General features: G+C 39.8%; 1 protein-coding gene across 1 annotated transcript in view; it reads left to right on the top strand.

Moving 5' to 3' along the window:
• Positions 1-18,677, top strand: part of LOC128055517 (cytidine monophosphate-N-acetylneuraminic acid hydroxylase) — a 61,172-nt gene extending 42,495 nt beyond the window's left edge. The window contains exons 13-16 of the mRNA XM_052648112.1: positions 2,579-2,694; positions 5,102-5,198; positions 15,828-15,982; positions 18,551-18,677. Of these exons, the coding sequence (XP_052504072.1) occupies positions 2,579-2,694; positions 5,102-5,198; positions 15,828-15,982; positions 18,551-18,677 (495 nt within the window). The remainder of the gene's footprint in view (positions 1-2,578; positions 2,695-5,101; positions 5,199-15,827; positions 15,983-18,550) is intronic.
• The last annotated feature ends 485 nt before the right edge of the window (positions 18,678-19,162 follow it).

Raw genomic sequence — 19,162 nt, 5'->3', positions numbered from 1 at the left:
GGACGCCTGAAGGCATTGCTCCTTTGGCTTCTAGTTGCATGCAGTGTTGCTTATTCCACTGTGGTGACTTTTAAGAATTAAGGGATTAATCTATATTTACCAAAAAAAAAAAAAAAGACCTTTTCAAGCTGACTCAGGGCTCTCTGTATATGGGTAAGACTTATTGTCCAGCAGGCTTTACTTGAAGGTGCTTAAATGCTCACAGATGGACCCCAGGCAGATCTTTAACTAGGTGGAGCTGAGTGGGGACTGGGTCAAGTGGAAAGCATGAGAAGGGAGGAGCCCCTACTGAGTGCCAGCTGATCCACTGAATTTTCCAGAAAACTTGGATATCTGGATTTTCATGTGAAACATCTAGATTTATAAATGCGGAAGGTCAATTCAGTTTTTTTAAAGGGAGTAGGCTATGAACTATAACCTAGATTGTATGTGGACAAGGGAGCACTCATTTAAGTTTATGAAGGTGAGGAGCCAGCTATTAGGCTGAGGGGCTCCAAAATATCAAAATGTGGAGGTCCTTGTATTTGTGAAAAGGCATCACAAATACACTCCCTGCCTTCATTCTTCCTGTGAAATTGATTCCGTTTAGTCAGAGAACTGTCTGAAGGTATTTGGCTCTGGAACCATGTGTAAGCATAGGGAAGTGGGTATTCGCTATTTCATGTACCTAATTTTGTGCTCTGTGCTCCTGCTGTTATCCACAGACCTACCTCTTCTCATTCCAAATCTGAATGTCCTTTCTCATACTGTCCTGGATTCTGCAGCCTCTGCCCTGTTCTTTAATGCCACTCACCTACCTGCTGTCCACATTCACATTCATTAGTTGAAATCTCCCGCCAACGACTCACTTCGCTTCTTCATTGTGGCGGCTCATACCTGTGCAGTTGCTTTGTCAGCAGCTTCAGTTGCATCCAGAAGTGAGTGAAAGGCAGGTTATGCATGGGATCTGTCCATCATTTTGAACTAGAAGTCCTTTCTCAGCTCCAGTGACACTAGGCCTCCTAACGTCTCTTCTTCTTTATTCTTTGGGGGTCTCGTTCTCCAGCCACCACTTACATCTCCTGTTTTCCATCAGGATTCTGTGCTCAACCCACTCATCTTCTCAAGCCTGTATCTGGGTGAACACATTTGCTAGCACCACTTCCCTGCTAATGGCTCCAAAAATCCGTACGTCCTGCCCAGACTTTGCCCAGCTCCCACCAACACTGTCCAGCTTTGGATTCATTAGAGTCAATTGCCTACTGGATAATATCACCTGGATTTCAAATCCTTGTACCTCATTGTTCAAAATTCAACATGTTATTCTCTTAAAACTGCACTTTCTTGTTTTCTGTCTGATCATTGGCAATGTTAGTGCCTCCGCCCCCTCTCCCCAACCCACCAGTGACTCCAGCTAGAAGCAGAGCTTTTCACCTTTCACCTTTTCCCTCATCCCCAGATCTAATCAAACCACCAAGACCTTTCCATTTTATAGTCCAAACATTTCTCAAAGCCTGCCTGATTCTTCCACGTGCTTGACTCTAGTTTGAAAGATCATGAAAGACCTTTTCTCCTCCACTGTGAGGAGTTCGATCTTGATACTGCACCTTAGCTGGGCAGTCCTCAACTTGACAAGCTGTACAGTCATGTTTCTGAGTCTCTGTTGGCAAAATAAGAGATCCTTTGACCTGTGTTTGCCTTCTCAGTTCACAGTGGATGTCATTGTTTTGTCACAATGGTGTGGGAAAGAGAAATAAATCCAAACACCAGTCTTCTGATCATTCTGTCATTTGTGATAAAGTTGCCTCTACTGGCATTAGCATATTTATCAGGAGAAAAAATGTAATGCCGGATACTGAAAAAGGATGCCAATGAAGTGTTAAAACCATGTCCAACCTTAGTAATTTCCCGTCACACTACTTCGTGCTTTTTTTTTTTTTATTTCATAAATATGTCTTTTTTTCTCACAACAGTAACACAGGAGACCGAGGCTTAGCAAGGTTAAGGTCACATGATTAGTAAGTGCTGAGCTGAGACTCAAAACCATCTCTGCTTGTCTCCTAACCCTGGGCACCTTTGACTAGTCAACAGATCCTGTGTCAGGAGTTGGGATTCTTGAAAGGTAAGGGCCTTGGCCACTGAATTAAGGTACTCTTGCTCAGTGGCAAGCCTTGTTTTACACATTTTATGTACATTGACTCAGTGAATCTTCACCACAGTCCCTTGAGAGACGGTCTATTATCTCCATTTTATAGATGAGGAAACTGAGGCACGGATGGTAGCCAGGATCACACAGCTAGACCATGGATTTGAGCCCAGCAATCTGATTCTGTCTGTGCTCTCTGTCACTCTGCCCCCACCTCCCCACTCTGCTCCCCCAGCTCCGGATACACTTCCTGTTTTCCTTCCTTCAATTTCTGTGGCACTCAGATGTCCTCTCCCCACCTCAGCCTGTGATGTCAACTTCAGTAGGCTTTTCTCCTTGACTTCTCAGACCCCTGCCTTATAGACAGCTGCCTCTTTCAGGGACACAAGGGGTTGATACCGATGCTCTGTGCTGGTTGGGGCATCCCTGCTAGTTGTTCCGTATCTGTTTCAGATTCGGAGCCGGGTTGACGTCATCAGACACGTGGTGAAGAATGGCCTGCTCTGGGACGACCTGTATATAGGATTCCAAACCCGGCTCCAGCGGGATCCTGACATATACCATCATCTGTAAGTCTGAAAATGCCTGCCATGCCCTAGGCCACGGCAGAGGATGCTGTGGGTGTATAAGCAGTCAGTGGCTGACTCTGCCCCCAAATTTTGATGGGTGTGTGCGATTCCACCATCAGCGCTTTCTTTGTTAATCTGTTGAAAAGCGAATCTGGTTAGAAAAATAACATTTTAAAGAGTTGTTTCTACATTCATGCTAATATGTTTCAGTCTCTTTTGAAAGTCTCTTTCTTGGTACAGGAAAGGGAAGGGCGTTTTAAGAGAGAAAGAACGTGCCTGGCCGAGACAGGAACAAGGAGGGGTTGTTTATGTGCAACGACTTGAAGACAATCATTTCCCATCTCACATGTTTGTCAGTGCCCAGCTCTGAGCATGACTTTGGTGAGCTAGTTAGTTAAGGAGAATGGCCCTCTGAATCTCTACCTGCTTACACTTTAAAACCGTGCAAGTTTCTCATTGCAAAACTGTATATGCCTTTGACACTATCATTGGACTAGCTGAGTTAAGGGTCAGGAAGGCCCACTTGCTGTCTTCATATTTACAACATAAACAGCAAGAGGGAGAATACTTTCTTATCATTACCACTGACCTTCTGAAAAGTTCAGGAATTTAATTTTAAACAAGCAAAGCCTACTATCTCGTTTCTGCCTTGAGCTCAAAAGCACAGGCATGTCTTGAATTTTCTTTTTTATTTCTTTTTGAATGCTTTGAAATGATTTTTAAAACATTTAAAGAATGTAGAAGTATATAAAATAAAAAGAAATAAACCTACCCCACCCACACCTCCCTGAAAACTGTATCTGTTTTCTGCTGTTCCCTCCACCCACTCTCCCAGGTAACACTTTGTGTATCATCCCAGGCCTATTTCTGAGTGCATCAGCACTTCAGTAACTTCATTTGTTCTCAATAAAACGTCCCACATAGTTGGGGACGGGAGGTTATTGTTGCTGTTGTTCTTCAGTGTCATCCTAGTACATATGTAATTTGCATTGTTACTCATTAATTTATCTTTGGGGTCCCTAGTGTTGGGACGCATAGATCAACCTCAAATATATTACCTGCTAAAAAACATTCCAAGTTTTGCTCATATTCAGCAGCACTTATACTTCTTGTTCTGGAAAAAAAAAGGAAATGTAGCAACTTTGGGGGAGATTTGAAGGTTACTTTTCTTTAAAAAAAATAATGCCATCTTGAGTTGGGAAGATGCCCTAGAGAAGGGAAGGGCTACCCACTCCAGTATTCTGGCCTGGAGAACTCCATGGACTATACAGTCCATGGGGTCGCAAAGAGTCGGACACGACTGAGAGTCTTTCACTTTCACTTGGAAGTTTCTGGGATACTGATGCTGAAGACTATTTTGGTGTATTGTTTTGATAACACAGGTCATAAATGTAAGAGAAGTGTAAGTGTAAGAGAATTCCATAATACATCTTAGAAAGCAGTCACAGCCCAATTTATCTTTGTTGTTCTCAAAATGGCATTTATGAGTTTATTAAATATTTTTTTTCTGGTCATAAAACCAATACATATCTACTGCAGGAAATTTTTTTTTCATGTTTAATAAAAAAAAAAAACCTTCCAAAATAAAATACCATTTAAACAACAAATGACCTCACCATCCAAAGAGGCAATTTGTATTTTGGTATCTAGTTCCTTTTGGAAAAGGAAATGGCAAACCACTCCAGTATTCTTGCCTGGAAAATTCCATGGACAGAGGAGCCTGGCGGGCTATGGTCCATGGGGTCACAAACAGTCAGACACGACTGAACGACTAACACACACACATCTAGTTAATCTTTCATCACAGGCACTTTTTTTTTTAATTAAAAATGGGACAGTACTATATATACTTTTGTATCTACGTGTTTACTGAGCAGTCTCTGATGCAGCCTGTAAGTTTCTAACTTTTCATTATTTGAAATGACGTTTTGGCAAATAAACTTGTTGATGTGTCGTGCGTACGTTCATAGCAGTTTCTTAGAATAAATTCCTAGGAGTGGAGCTGCTAGTATCCAACACACGTGCAGCGTGTAGACTTCTGATGCATCTGCCAGATTGTTCTGAGGAAGGCAGCTCACCTTCTCAGAAATATTGTACCAGCCTGCTTACCTGCACCCTCTCCAATACTAGGTCCTAATGCTTTTGTATATAGAATACAAATCTATCTTTTACATATGCTAATTCCTTAAAGCAAGGCCTATCACAGACAAATAAAAATAAGACACAGTTGTCACGTTTTAAGGGACTGCATTCAACGTACTGGAAATGTGAAACTACACAAATATCTAAAACGGCACAAGAAATGCTATCTCAGGGAGAGCAGAGTACCAGGTACCAGACAGATCTTGGCAAAACAACGGGCATGGACGTTTCCCAAACATATTTTTCTGCTTTATCCCTTTTACAGGTTTTGGAACCATTTTCAAATAAAACTCCCCCTAACACCGCCCAACTGGAAGTCCTTCCTGATGTACTGTGGAGAGAGAGGACCTGAGATCTCTCAGGTAAAGCAGCTTGTGGATCTGGGAGACACATTTATATCCATCCCATCACATTTGTTTTTGGCATTTGAAGGTTGGGGGATATTTTTAATAAGCTGAAATGGAGGGAGAGATGATAGAATAATCCAGACAGAATGAGTGAGTGAAGTTAAAAGGTCGGAAAATATAAGATGAATTAGAGCGATGGCAGGTCCTCCTGGTGTGGCAGAGAAGGAAGAGAAAGCAGGAATGAGGCATGAATGGCCTTGGGAGAACAAAGAGTCAGGAGGTTCAATGGAGATGCTGAGGAGGTTCTGTAGTTGTGAAAAAGTGGGAGGCGTTAAAGGTAAGGAGGCAGCTGAATGAGGGATTGCCAAGTCCAAGGTCTTGCTGATGGAGCAGATCTGAATAAAGATAGGTGAAAGGACAGCTGTATAATGAAAGGGAGCAGAGATGAAGATCTCAGCTGTCGGGAGGTCGATGCATGCATTTCCAAGTTGCCTTAGCAAGGAAGCAGGTGTATGGTGGTCAACACTTGAGACTTGGAAACTGACCACTTGAATTAAAATCTTGGTTCTGTCACCTCCTTTGTGACCTTTGGGGAATCTGTCTCCGATTTTCATCTATGAAGTGAACATAATAATAGCACCTACCTCATGGGGTTATGTCGTATTCTTCAGGCCTTTCTAGAAGAGTGAGTGACACATGGTAAGTGTACAATAAACGTTGACCATAACAGCCTTATGAAAGAAACAGGAGAATCATGGGACCTATAACCACTCATAGGGCGAATCTATGAAAAGTTGGGAGGAGAGTCATTTCAGTTTACAGCCCAGCTTTAGAGTCTCACTTACCTTGAAGCATCATAGAGTATATAACCTGAACAAAAGACTAAAAATGAAAAGTCACCCCAGGGCAATAAAAACTGAATAAATATTGAAAAGAGTTTCATACTGCTGTTCATTAGTAATATCTTAAATTCACAGGGATACTAAGCTGCATGAAAAATTCAAGTATTCACTGATGCTGTATCTTGAACATGAAGCTTATACCAAAGAGACTATGTATGCCTTACTGACATCAGCAATGGATAATCAAATGTTGTGTTTGTGAAATGTTCACATATCTTATGTTTGTGGATCACTACATAGCCAGAGTATTGATATTTTAATTATTCTGTCCATAATTTTCTGTAAAAGAACCCATGAATGCCTTAGGAACAAATTCTCTATGGAAAACAAAGACAACAGGAAATGTGAATCCAAGTACAGAAGAAGTAGAACAGGAGGAGAAAAGGTTTCCTAGAAGACAAGGAAAAGAAAAGGGTGGGGGAGCAGATGCTGGGTTAGAAGAAGAGAAGAAAGGAGAGAAACAGATAAATGAGGGGCTGTAAGAAGAAAATAAGGAAGAGAAAAAGTTAAAATGGAACTTAAAAAGAATGTAAACATAGACACTTTGTTCCTTAATAGATTGATTCCCCAGATAGAGTCCATGAATGTAACTGAGTAAGAAGCGTTCATGAGCTGTTTGCAGTTTCTGAAAAAGTTTCGTTGAAGTCATATATTGACCAAAACAAGGCTGCAGAGGCTACCCAAGATGTAAAATTTCATTGGGACTGAAATAATTTTGGTTCAGTGATAAAAATTTATTATTTAATGTATATTATAAATTCTAACAAATAATGGTATCTTTGAATAAAATATATGAACACTAGCTAATGATCAAGTGAGTCCTATAGACAAAAATCTTTCAATCTCAATAGAATAATCAACAGTCGAGACCTATATCTTGAAGAAATTAAGAAGTCCTCTTCTGAATACTTGAAAACACTGTTGCAGTGGTTAAAACCCACAACTAATGTATCTGTTTCTGTTAATGTCTGTAGTTTTTGATGATTTTCCTGTGATTAGCACACTATCTCTAGGAATATGACTGTTGACTATGTTTCTATTTTAATATTGATGTTTCCAGTACGCACAAACCTCTCATTGATCTGAACATCAGAACTGATTTCCTAATTATGTATACTACCTCTTTAACTCTGAAGATTAAGATTTAAGATTCTCCTTAAATCTCATAATTATCTACTTCTTACAAAGATAATAATATGATATTTGATGTCTCTGATTCACTTCATACATTCTACCTATGTTTCGTGGTTTATGCTCTATAGTAAATTATTCAATTATTACTGAAAAATAAATGTAATGTATGTCAGTATATGAATATATGATAAAATGTGTATGAGGAGCAAATAAAAGATTATTTTAAAATATGGATGTTTTCTTACCACCAAGCCTATCTTTATTTTCATGCTGTCTTCCTAGCTATCATCTTCTGATACCCTGACTCCAGCAGTTCTTTGATATTACAAGACCTTTAGTCCATTGACCCTGCATGTCCTCACTTTTCTTCTTAGTCACCTTCGATTCTTTTCCACTTGTGTCCACATCACCCTCTTTTGTCATTTTTCTACCTTACCTGCCCTCTTTCCCTTTCTCATATCTCAGATCTCATTTCCATGACTTCCAAACTATGAGATCATTCTTTATACTTTGCGCTAACATCCACTGTATCAACAGATCCCATCACCTTTACTTTCAAAATATACCCAGAGTATAACCACTTTCCACTATCTCCACTGCTATCAACATCAGGAGAAAACAGAAACCCACAGAGGTAATCTTGGCATTAGGGGCTGGTTTTCTTTATGCCATGGAGAGGGCAGGAGGAGAAGGGGACGACAGAGGATGAGATGGTTGGATGGCATCACCAACTCAATGGACATGGGTTTGGGTGGACTCTGGGAGTTGGTGATGGACAGGGAGGCCTGGCGTGCTGTGGTTCATGGGGTCGCAAAGAGTCGGACACGACTGAGTGACTGAACTGAACTGAACTGAACTGACTGGATAGGCATCTGTTCCTGCCAAGAAAGGCGAACAAGCCGAATGCCTTGAAACAAGCTCAGAGCCATTCAAGGCGATGCTGGGAAAGCCATCTTTCAGGAGGTGACTTGCAGACTGCACAATCCTAAAGCTACTTTAGAGGGTACCAGGGTAACAGCTAGCAGCTGGGAACTGATGCTCATCTCATATTTCAGGAGCCCAAGTCTGAAGAAACAAAAGAACAGAAACCACTTCCTTCTCTAGTGCTCCTCTAGTGCCCTCTACAGACAAAGCTTAACTTCATACTAGCTGTCGTTTTTTGTTCTTGTTTTTTATTTTTTTTAATTTTATTTTTTTACTTTACAATACTGTATTGGTTTTGCCATACATTGACATGAATCTACCACAGGTGTACATGAGTTCCCAACCCTGAACCCCCCTCCCACCACCCTCCCCTTATCATCTCTCTGGGTCATCCCAGTGCACCAGCCCCAAGCATCCTGTATCCTGTATCGAACATAGACTAGCGATTTGCTTCTTACATGATAGTATACATGTTTCAATGCCCTTCTCCCAAATCATCCCACCCTCTCCCTCTCCCACAGAGTCCAAAAGGCTGTTCTATACATTTGTGTCTCTTTTGCTGTCTCGCATATAGGGTTATCATTACCATCTTTTTAAATTTCATATATATGTGTTAGTATACTGTATTGGTGTTTTTCTTTCTGGCTTACTTCACTCTGTATAATCGGCTCCAGTTTCATCCACCTCATTAGAACTGATTCAACTGTATTCTTTTAATGGCTGAGTAATACTCCATAGTGTATGTGTACCACGGCTTTCTTATCCATTCGTCTGCTGATGGACATCTAGGTTGCTTCCATGTCCTGGCTATTATAAACAGTGCTGCGATGAACATTGGGGTACACATGTCTCTTTCAATTCTGGTTTCCTCGGTGTGTATGCCCAGCAGTGGGATTGCTGGGTCATAAGGCAGTTCTATTTCCAGTTTTTAAAGGAATCTCCACACTGTTCTCCATAGTGGCTGTACTAGTTTGCATTCCCACCAACAGTGTTAGAAGGTTCCCTTTTCTCCACACCCTCTCCAGCATTTATTGCTTGCAGACTTTTGCATCGCAGCCATTCTGACTGGTGTGAAATGGTACCTCATTGTAGTCTTGATTTGCATTTCTCTGATAATGAGTGATGTTGAGCATCTTTTCATGTGTTTGTTAGCCATCTGTATGTCTTCTTTGGAGAAATGTCTATTTAGTTCTTTGGCCCATTTTTTGATTGAGTCGTTTATTTTTCTGGAATTGAGCTGCAGGAGTTGCTTGTATATTTTTGAGATTATCAGTTTGTCAGTTGCTTCATTTGTTATTATTTTCTCCCATTCCGAAGGCTGTCTTTTCACCTTGCTTATAATTTCCTTTGTTGTGCAGAAGCTTTTAATTTTAATTAGATCCCATTTGTTTATTTTTGCTTTTATTTCCAGTATTCTGGGAGGTGGATCATAGAGGATCCTGCTGTGATTTATGTCGGAGAGTGTTTTGCCTATGTTCTCCTCTAGGAGTTTTATAGTTTCTGGTCTTACATTTAGATCTTTAATCCATTTTGAGTTTATTTTTGTGAATGGTGTTAGAAAGTGATCTAGTTTCATTCTTTTACAAGTGGTTGACCAGTTTTCCCAGCACCACTTGTTAAAGAGATTGTCTTTACTCCATTGTATATTCTTTCCTCCTTTGTTGAAGATAAGTTGTCCATAGGTTTGTGGATTTATCTCTGGGCTTTCTATTTTGTTCCATTGATCTATATTTCTGTCTTTGCGGCAGTACCACACTGTCTTGATCACTGTGCCTTTGTAGTAGAGCCTGAAGTCAGGCAGGTTGATTCCTCCAGTTCCACTCTTCTTTCTCAAGATTGCTTTGGCTATTCGAGGTTTTTTTGTATTTCCATAAAAATTGTGAAATTATTTGTTCTAGCTCTGTGAAAAATACCGCTGGTAGCTTGATAAGGATTGCATTGAATCTGTAGATTGCTTTGGGTATTATACTCATTTTCACTATATTGACTCTTCCAATCCATGAACATAGTATATTTCTCCATCTATTAGTGTCCTCTTTGATTTCTTTCATCAGTGTTTTATAGTTTTCTATATATAGTTCTTTAGTTTCTTTAGGTAGATATATTCTCAAGTATTTTATTCTTTTCATTGCAATGGTGAATGGAATTTTTTCCTTAATTTCTTTTTCTGCTTTCTCATTATTAGTGTATAGGAATGCAAGGGATTTCTGTGTGTTGATTTTATATCCTGCAACTTTACTATATTCATTGATTAGCTCTAGTAATTTTCTAGTGGAGTCTTTAGGGTTTTCTATGTAGAGGATCATGTCATCTGCAAACAGTGAGAGTTTTACTTCTTCTTTTCCAATTTGGATTCCTTTTATTTCTTTTTCTGCTCTTATTGCTGTGGCCAAAACTTCCAAAACTATGTTGAATAGTAGCGGTGAAAGTGGGCACCCTTGTCTTGTTCCTGACTTTAGGGGAAATGCTTTCAATTTTTCACCATTGAGGACAATGTTTGCTGTGGGTTTGTCATATATAGCTTTGATTATGTTGAGGTATGTTCCTTCTATTCCTGCTTTCTGGAGAGTTTTTATCATAAATGGATGTTGAATTTTGTCAAAGGCTTTCTCCACATCTATTGAGATAATCATATGGCTTTTATTTTTCAGTTTGTTAATGTGGTGAATTACATTGATCGATTTGCGGATATTGAAGAATCCTTGCAGCCCTGGGATAAAGCCCACTTGGTCATGGTGTATGATCTTTTTAATGTGTTGCTGGATTCTGCTGGCTAGAATTTTGTTAAGGATTTTTGCATCTATGTTCATCAGTGATATCGGCCTGTAGTTTTCTTTCCTTGTGGCATCTTTGTCAGGTTTTGGTATTAGGGTGATGGTGGCCTCATAGAGTGAGTTTGGAAGTTTACCTTCCTCTGCAATTTTCTGGAAGAGTTTGAGTAGGATAGGTGTTAGCTCTTCTCGAAATTTTTGGTAGAATTCAGCTGTGAAGCCGTCTGGACCTGGGTTTTTGTTTGCTGGAAGATTTCTGATTACAGTTTCAATTTCCATGCTTGTGATGGGTCTGCTAAGATTTTCTATTTCTTCCTGGTTCAATTTTGGAAAGTTGTACTTTTCTAAGAATTTGTCCATTTCTTCCACGTTGTCCATTTTATTGGCATATAATTGCTGATAGTAGACTCTTATGATCCTTTGTATTTCTGTGTTGTCTGTTGTGATCTCTCCATTTTCATTTCTAACTTTATTGATTTGATTTTTCTCTCTTTGTTTCTTGATGAGTCTGGCTAATGGTTTGTCAATTTTATTTATCCTTTCAAAGAACCAGCTTTTGGCTTTGTTGATTTTTGCTATGGTCTCTTTTGTTTCTTTTGCATTGATTTCTGCCCTAATTTTTAAGATTTCTTTCCTTCTACTAACACTGGGGTTCTCCATTTCTTCCTTTTCTAGTTGCTTTAGGTGTAGAGTTAGGTTATTTATTTGACTTTTTTCTTGTTTCTTGAGGTATGCCTGTATTGCTATGAACTTTCCCCTTAACACTAGTTTTATAGTGTCCCACAGGTTTTGGGTTGTTGTGTTTTCATTTTCATTCATTTCTATACATATTTTGATTTCTTTTTTGATTTCTTCTGTGATTTGTTGGTTATTCAGCAGCGTGTTTTTCAGCCTCCATATGTGGGAATTTTTAATAGTTTTTCTCCTGTAATTGAGATCTAATCTTAATGCATTATGGTCAGAAAAGATGCTTGGAATGATTTCAATTTTTTTGAATTTATCAGGGCTAGATTTATGGCCCATGATGTGATCTATCCTGGAAAAGGTTCTGTGATTACTTGAGAAAAAGGTGAAATTCATTGTTTTAGGGTGAAATATCCTATAGATATCAATTAGGTCCAACTGGTCTATTGTATCATTTAAAGTTTGTGTTTCTTTGTTAATTTTCTGTTTAGTTGATCTGTCCATAGATGTGAGTGGGGTATTAAAGTCTCCCACTATTATTGTGTTATTGTTAATTTCCCCTTTCATACTTGTTAGCATTTGTCTTACATATTGCAGTGCTCCTATGTTGGGTGCATATATATTTATAATTGTTATATCTTCTTCTTGGATTGATCCTTTGATCATTATGTAGTGGCCTTCTTTGTCTCTTTTCACAGCCTTTGTTTTAAACTCTATTTTATCTGATATGAGTATAGCTACTCCTGCTTTCTTTTGGTCTCTATTTGCATGGAATATCTTTTTCCAGCCCTTCACTTTCAGTCTATATGTGTCCCTTGTTTTGAGGTGGGTCTCTTGTAGACAACATATATAGGGGTCTTGTTTTTTTATCCATTCAGCCAGCCTTTGTCTTTTAGTTGGGGCATTCAACCCATTTACGTTTAAGGTAATTATTGATAAGTATGATCCTGTTGCCATTTACTTTATTGATTTGGGTTCGGGTTTATACACCCTTTTTGTGTTTCCTGTCTAGAGAATATCCTTTAGCAATTGTTGGAGAGCTGGTTTGGTGGTGCTGAATTCTGTCAGCTTTTGCTTGTCTGTAAAGCTTTTGATTTCTCCTTCATATTTGAATGAGATCCTTGCTGGGTACAGTAATCTGGCCTGTAGGTTATTTTCCTTCATCACTTTAAGTATGTCTTGCCATTCCCTCCTGGCCTGAAGAGTTTCTATTGAAAGATCAGCCATTATCCTTATGGGAATCCCCTTGTGTGTTATTTGTTGTTTTTCCCTTGCTGCTTTTAATATTTGTTCTTCATGTTTGATCTTTGTTAATTTGATTAATATATGTCTTGGGGTGTTCCGCCTTGGGTTTATCCTGTTTGGGACTCTGGGTTTCTTGGACTTGGGTGATTATTTCCTTCCCCATTTTATGGAAGTTTTCAACTATTATCTCCTCAAGGATTTTCTCATGGTCTTTCTTTTTGTCTTCTTCTTCTGGGACTCCTATAATTCGAATGTTGGAGTGTTTCATATTGTCCTGGAGGTCTCTGAGATTGTCCTCCTTTCTTTTAATTTGTTTTTCTTTTTTCCTCTCTGATTCATTTATTTCTACCATTCTATCTTCTATTTCACTAATCCTATCTTCTGCCTCCGTTATTCTACTATTTGTTGCCTCCAGAGTGTTTCTGATCTCATTTATTGCATTATTCATTATATACTGACTCTTTTTTATTTCTTCTAGGTCCCTGTTATACCTTTCTTGCATCTTCTCAATCCTTGTCTCCAGACTATTTATCTGTGATTCCATTTTGATTTCAAGATTTTGGATCATTTTCACTATCATTTGGAATTCTTTATCAGGTAGATTCCCTATCTCTTCCTCTTTTGTTTGGTTTGGTGGGCATTTATCCTGTTCCTTTACCTGCTGGGTATTCCTCTGTCTCTTCATCTTGGTTATATTGCTGTGTTTGGGGTGGCCTTTCTGTATTCTGGCAATTTGTGGAGTTCTCTTTATTATGGAGTTTCCTTGCTGTGGGTGGGGTTGTATCTGTGGCTTGTCAAGGTTTCTTGGTTAGGGAAGCTTGTGTCAGAGTTCTGGTGGCTGGAGCTGGATTTCTTTTCTTTGGAGTGCAGTGAAGTGTCCAGTAATGAGTTATGAGATATCAATGGTTTTGGAGTAACTTGAGCTGCCTGTATTTTGAAGCTCAGGGGTGTGTTCCTGTGTTGCTGGAGAATTTGCGTGGTATGTCTTGCTCTGGAACTTGTTGGCCCTTGGGTGGTGCTTGGTTTCAGTGTAGGTATGGAGGCGTTTGATGAGCTCCTATCTATTAATGTTCCCTGGAGTCAGGAGTTCTCTGATGTTCTCAGGATTTGGACTTAAGTTTCCTGCTTCTGGTTTTCAGTTTTATTTTTACAGTTGCTTCAAGACTTCTCCATCTATACACCACCGATGATAAAACATCTAGGTTAAAAATGAAAAGTTTCTCCACATTAAGGGATACCCAGAGAGGCTCACTGAGTTACATGGAGAAGAGAAGAGGGAGGGGGTAGTTAGAGGTGACTGGAATGAGATGAGGTGGGATCAGAAGAGGAGAGAGCAAGCTAGGCAGTAATCACTTCCTTATGTGCGCTCCACTGTCTGGACCGCTCAGAGATGTTCACGGAGTTATACAAAGAGGAGAGGGAGGAAGGAGACAGAGGTGGCCAGGAGGGTAAAAGAGGGAAATGAAAAGGAGAGACAGATCCAGCCATTAAACAGTTTCCTAAGTGTTCTCCACTGTCTGGAACACACAGAGATTCATGAAGTTGGGTAAAAAAGAGAAGGGGGAAGGAGGAGACAGAGGCAACCTGGTGGAGAAAAAGGAGAGTTCAAAGGAGGAGAGAGCGGTCAAGCCAGTAATCTCACTCTCAAGTAAAAACGGGTACTGAAGATTGGGTTTTTAAAGGTACAAAATTGATAACAAATAGCAAAAAGCAAAGATTAAAAATCTGTTTTTGAAGACAATGATCTGCTTTTCTGGGTGCCTGATGTCCTCTGCCAGCATTCAGAAGTTGTTTTGTGAACTTTACTCAGCGTTGAAATGTTCTTTTGATGAATTTGTGAGGGAGAAAGTGGTCTCCCCATCCTATTCCTCCACCATCTTCTCCTTCCAAATATTTTCATTCTTGAAAATCTTTTCCTGATGTGGTTTCATCTTTCCAGAATTTTTCCTCCTAGACTCTAGGGAGCCATATGCAGAGGCCTTAAGGGTTTCTGGCACAGAACTGCCACACCAACACCTCAAGTCCACCCACACTGTGCTGAAGAGTTGCTCCGAGAACCTCAATACCACATCCTAGCTGTCGTTTTGTTGCTAAGTTGCATCCAGACTTTTGTGACCCAATGGACTGTAGCCTGCCAGGTTCCTCTGTCCATGGGAATTTCCAGGCAAGAATATTGGAGTGGGTTGCCATTTCCTTCTTTAGAGTTTCTTCCCGACCCAGGGATAGAACCTGCATATCCTGCATTGGCAGGTGGATTCTTTGCCATTGAGCCACCAGGGAAGCCTAGCAAAGGAGAAACAATTCTTTTTTGCATAGCTGGCAATAAAGAATGGACTTGAAGTTGAGAGCCAATAAATTGATAACTGACACGCACCTCATAAGAAGACATTTTGTAATCTCTGGGGTAATTAGGATAATCATTTAAGGAACTAGAATGCATAACCACAAAGGTCGTAAAGGAAAAATGAAATCATTTAAAAAGTTACCTGTGAAAGAAATCAATTAAAGCAAAGATAACATAAATGGGACAATCAAAAGCAAAAATCAAGATAGTAGATTATATCAATAATTGCATTAAATGTAAATGAAATAAATGTTGTCATTAAAAGACAGATTGACAGACTGGATTCAAAAAAGCACTGCTAACAAGACCTATACTTAAAAGATAAGTATACTAAAAGCTTGAAAGAAAAAAAAAAAGAGGAAATACATACCATGAAAATTCTCATAAAAAAGATGGTATAGGTTTCTTAACATCAGACAAGGATGAATACTTCATCATGTTACAAGTTTTAGTGAATCAGGAAGCTATAAAAATGTGTATATGCACATAATAAAAGCCTCAAAATGTATAAAAGAATGACATAACTAAAAGAAGAAATACATAAATTCAACTCAAAGATAATTGAAGACACCCTTCTCAGTAAGTAAATGATAAGCCAAAAAAACACATTCAAGCCTATTCTTGTACATCTTCTCTTCAGAATTTTAAGATCAGTTTATCATTCTCCAACTTGCTTTTGAAAAAATTTACTATCGACAACTTAATTTCGTCATCTGTTAAGGATCTGAGACATTCTAGTGAGGGAATGCTGAGACCTGGCCTGATGCAGGTGGAGGTGCAGAAGAAAAGATACATGTAGGCAGTGGCAGAGACATCCTGTCCTGAAGATGTCACAGTTTTTAAACACATAAAGATTTTGAAGGACCATTGAGTAACTAGAATTATTTTCCTTGATGCCCGAGGCCGGATACCCACCTGGCCTCCTTGTTTACTGCCAGGTAATAAGTAACTTGCCAAAGAAAGGATGTGTGTTAAGACATGAAAAAAACCTGTTAATTGATGTCCCTTGTTTATAAGTAAATTGTAGGCTAATAATTATACTTCTTTGAGTTATTTGACAGACCATTATAGCTTTAAGAAACTGCTGTGATTTCAACTAGACTGGTAACTATTTAAAAATGATTTCAGTTCTATAAATAGCCATTGAAAATGTCTTCCTTATGTAATATACATTCCAACAAGAAGTGAATAAGATCTCAAGAAAACAGTAATATTTGTCAAGGGATATAAAAGAAAACTAGAACAAATGGGAAAGTATATTATTCTCTGGGTGGAAATATTTCGTGTTCTACAAATCTCTACTACTAATACTACTAAGTCGCTTCAGTCGTGTCTGACTCTGTGCGACCCCATAGATGGCAGCCCACCAGGCTCTGCTGTCCCTGGGATTCTCCAGGCAAGAATACTGGAGTGGGTTGCCATTTCCTTCTCCAATGCATGAAAGTGAAAAGTCAAAGTGAAGTCGCTCAGTTGTCTTTGACTCTTTGCAACCCCATGGACTGTAGCCCACCAGGCTCCTCCGTCCATGGGATTTCCCAGGCAAGAGTACTGGAGTGGGGTGCCATTGCCTTCTCCCGTACAAATCTCTAAATTCAGTTAAATCCCAATAAAAATCTAAAATTCATAAAGAACGCTGACAAATAAATTATTAAAATGTAAACAATGAAATAGAAAAACTTGCAAGAAATATGAGTAGGAAATTTTCTAAGGATATACAAGTGGCCAATGAATGAACTAGAAGAAGCTTAAATTCATTAATAAGGTGTACCAGGATAAGCTTACAAGAAGACTCATTTGCAAAATTGTTTAACATTTTAAAAATGAGAAGAAACAAGTATCTATCAATTGTGACATAATTAAATGTATCAGAGTAAATCATACTAATACTGGTTAAAAACAATGAGGTAAATATATATTATTGATTCAGAAAGACTTATGATACAGATTTTAGAAAGAATCAACTTGCAAAGAATACAATATTATGAGTTTTATGTTAAAATAGCACTACAGGGAATTCCCTGGTTGTCCAGGGGTTAGAACTCCATGCTTCAATGTAGAGGGTACGGGTTTGATCCCTGGTCAGGGATCAAAGATCCCACAAGTCACATGGCCAAAAAAAATTTTCTTAAAAATAAACCACTTCATATAGTAATGTGTACATGAATGTGTGTGTGTGTGACTTGGAGAGCTTTACATCAGTCTATTAACAGGCAGCAGACAAGCTAGGAGAAGGCAGGTAACAGGATCCTTCATTTCTTGATTAATATAATTTTGTGTAGTTTAAATGTATTAACAAGAAAGCATTCTTGTATTTATTATGTAATTAAGAAAACAAACATTAGTATACATAGTATTGTAGACTCTAAATCCACCCTCTAACTCAGTTCTACTATTTTAAATATTTTTTTCTGGTTTTATTCAATATTTCTATTTTCTTGGGTATACATTTTTTATTTTGCTATGTGTTAAAATAATTTTAATGTCTGCAATATTCCATATTCTGAATGAACAAGAACTAACTCTTCTCTTGCTGAACATTATCTAATCTTATGAAGACCCTCATCCATTTTACTTTTTTCATATTTTTGGATTCTTTTCTTGGGATAGAATTCTTGAAGTTGGATTACTGACTTGAAGGATATGAACAGTTTGGCTTTTGGTAGCACCTCATCAATCTGCCACCTAAGGAACAGACCCCTACAACATATGGACAATCTCTCATGCTATGCTTGCACTAGTTCGTTCCCCACGGAGCTCTCTAACGTTAATTCTGCACACATTACACACTTTCTTGCTTGCAAGTCTTATTATACTATTTCTCTTTTTAACATCCCTTCATTTTTTCTGAAAAAGAGCAACAACAAAGAACACTTAATACACGTATGTATTCTAAAGCATTAACCTAATTGTAAGAAAGAAGATAAAACTCTGCCTATCCCTTACCGCCATATATGATTATTTTGGTAGCTGAAACTCAAGAGCTAATTTACCCAGTATCATAGACCATATTGGGCTTTCCTGGTGGCTCAGAGGTTAAAGCTCAGCATTCCTGCCTGCATTGCGGGAAACCTGGGTTCGATTCCTGGGTTGGGAAGATCCCCTGGAGAAGGAACTGGCAACCCACTCCAGTATTCTTGCCTGGAGAATCCCACGGACGGAGGAGCCTGGTGGGCTACAGTCCACGGGGTCACAAAGAGTCGGACACGACTGACCGACTTCACTATAGACCATAGAGATTTTAAGAAGATGTATTTTCCCCCGAGGACGCAATAAATCTATATTAATCAGAAGGCAGAAAAATGTGCCTTGAATGGTTCCAGTTTTCCTGGCTTGGTCCTCGTCCTGCATTGGTCCTCTTCACAGGGGAGTCGAGGTTAGCTTTGGAAACTGCAATGAGCCGCAGTCACCGCTAGGTGGCGGAAGAGGAGCGCGTCCAAACCCCGCGGCGCGCGAGACCGCTCCCTGCGGCCGGTGTCTGGATGTGGCCTGAGTCCTGCACGTCGCGGGCTCCGAGGTGGCTTCAGAGTACCTCCAGCTGTCACTCTTGCCAGAATCCTCTTCCTCTGGTGTTTGTGGGAAGAGAGGGGTTCAGCTGTCCGTCAGCAGCTCGCCCTCGTCGTCCCTGGCTCCTCCGCTGGGCACCAGGCACCTGTCGCCCGGCCTCCGCGCCCCTGGCTGGCGGACTGAAGGTACGGGCTCTTCACGCCAGCGCTGGCTGAAGTCAGGGAACGGCGGAGCAGGAGGCAAAGTTGTGCGCGAAACATGGCGTCGCCCTGTGTCGTGGGAAAACACCAGAGGCATCAAATCCTACAGGAAGGCACCTGGGCGGTGACGGCGGGGGCTGGGGGCGTTCAGTTCAGTTCAGTTCAGTCGCTCAGTCGTGTCTGACTCTTTGCGACCCCATGAATCGCAACACGCCAGGCCTCCCTGTCCATCACCAGCTCCCGGAGTTCACTCAAACTCATGTCCATCGAG

This window comes from Budorcas taxicolor, chromosome 11 (genome assembly GCF_023091745.1).
Source record: "Budorcas taxicolor isolate Tak-1 chromosome 11, Takin1.1, whole genome shotgun sequence".
In the NCBI taxonomy this organism is placed as follows: Eukaryota; Metazoa; Chordata; class Mammalia; order Artiodactyla; family Bovidae; genus Budorcas; species Budorcas taxicolor.
The sequence above is the reverse complement of the archived record's forward strand: the minus strand, read 5'-3'. Positions and strand labels throughout refer to the sequence as shown.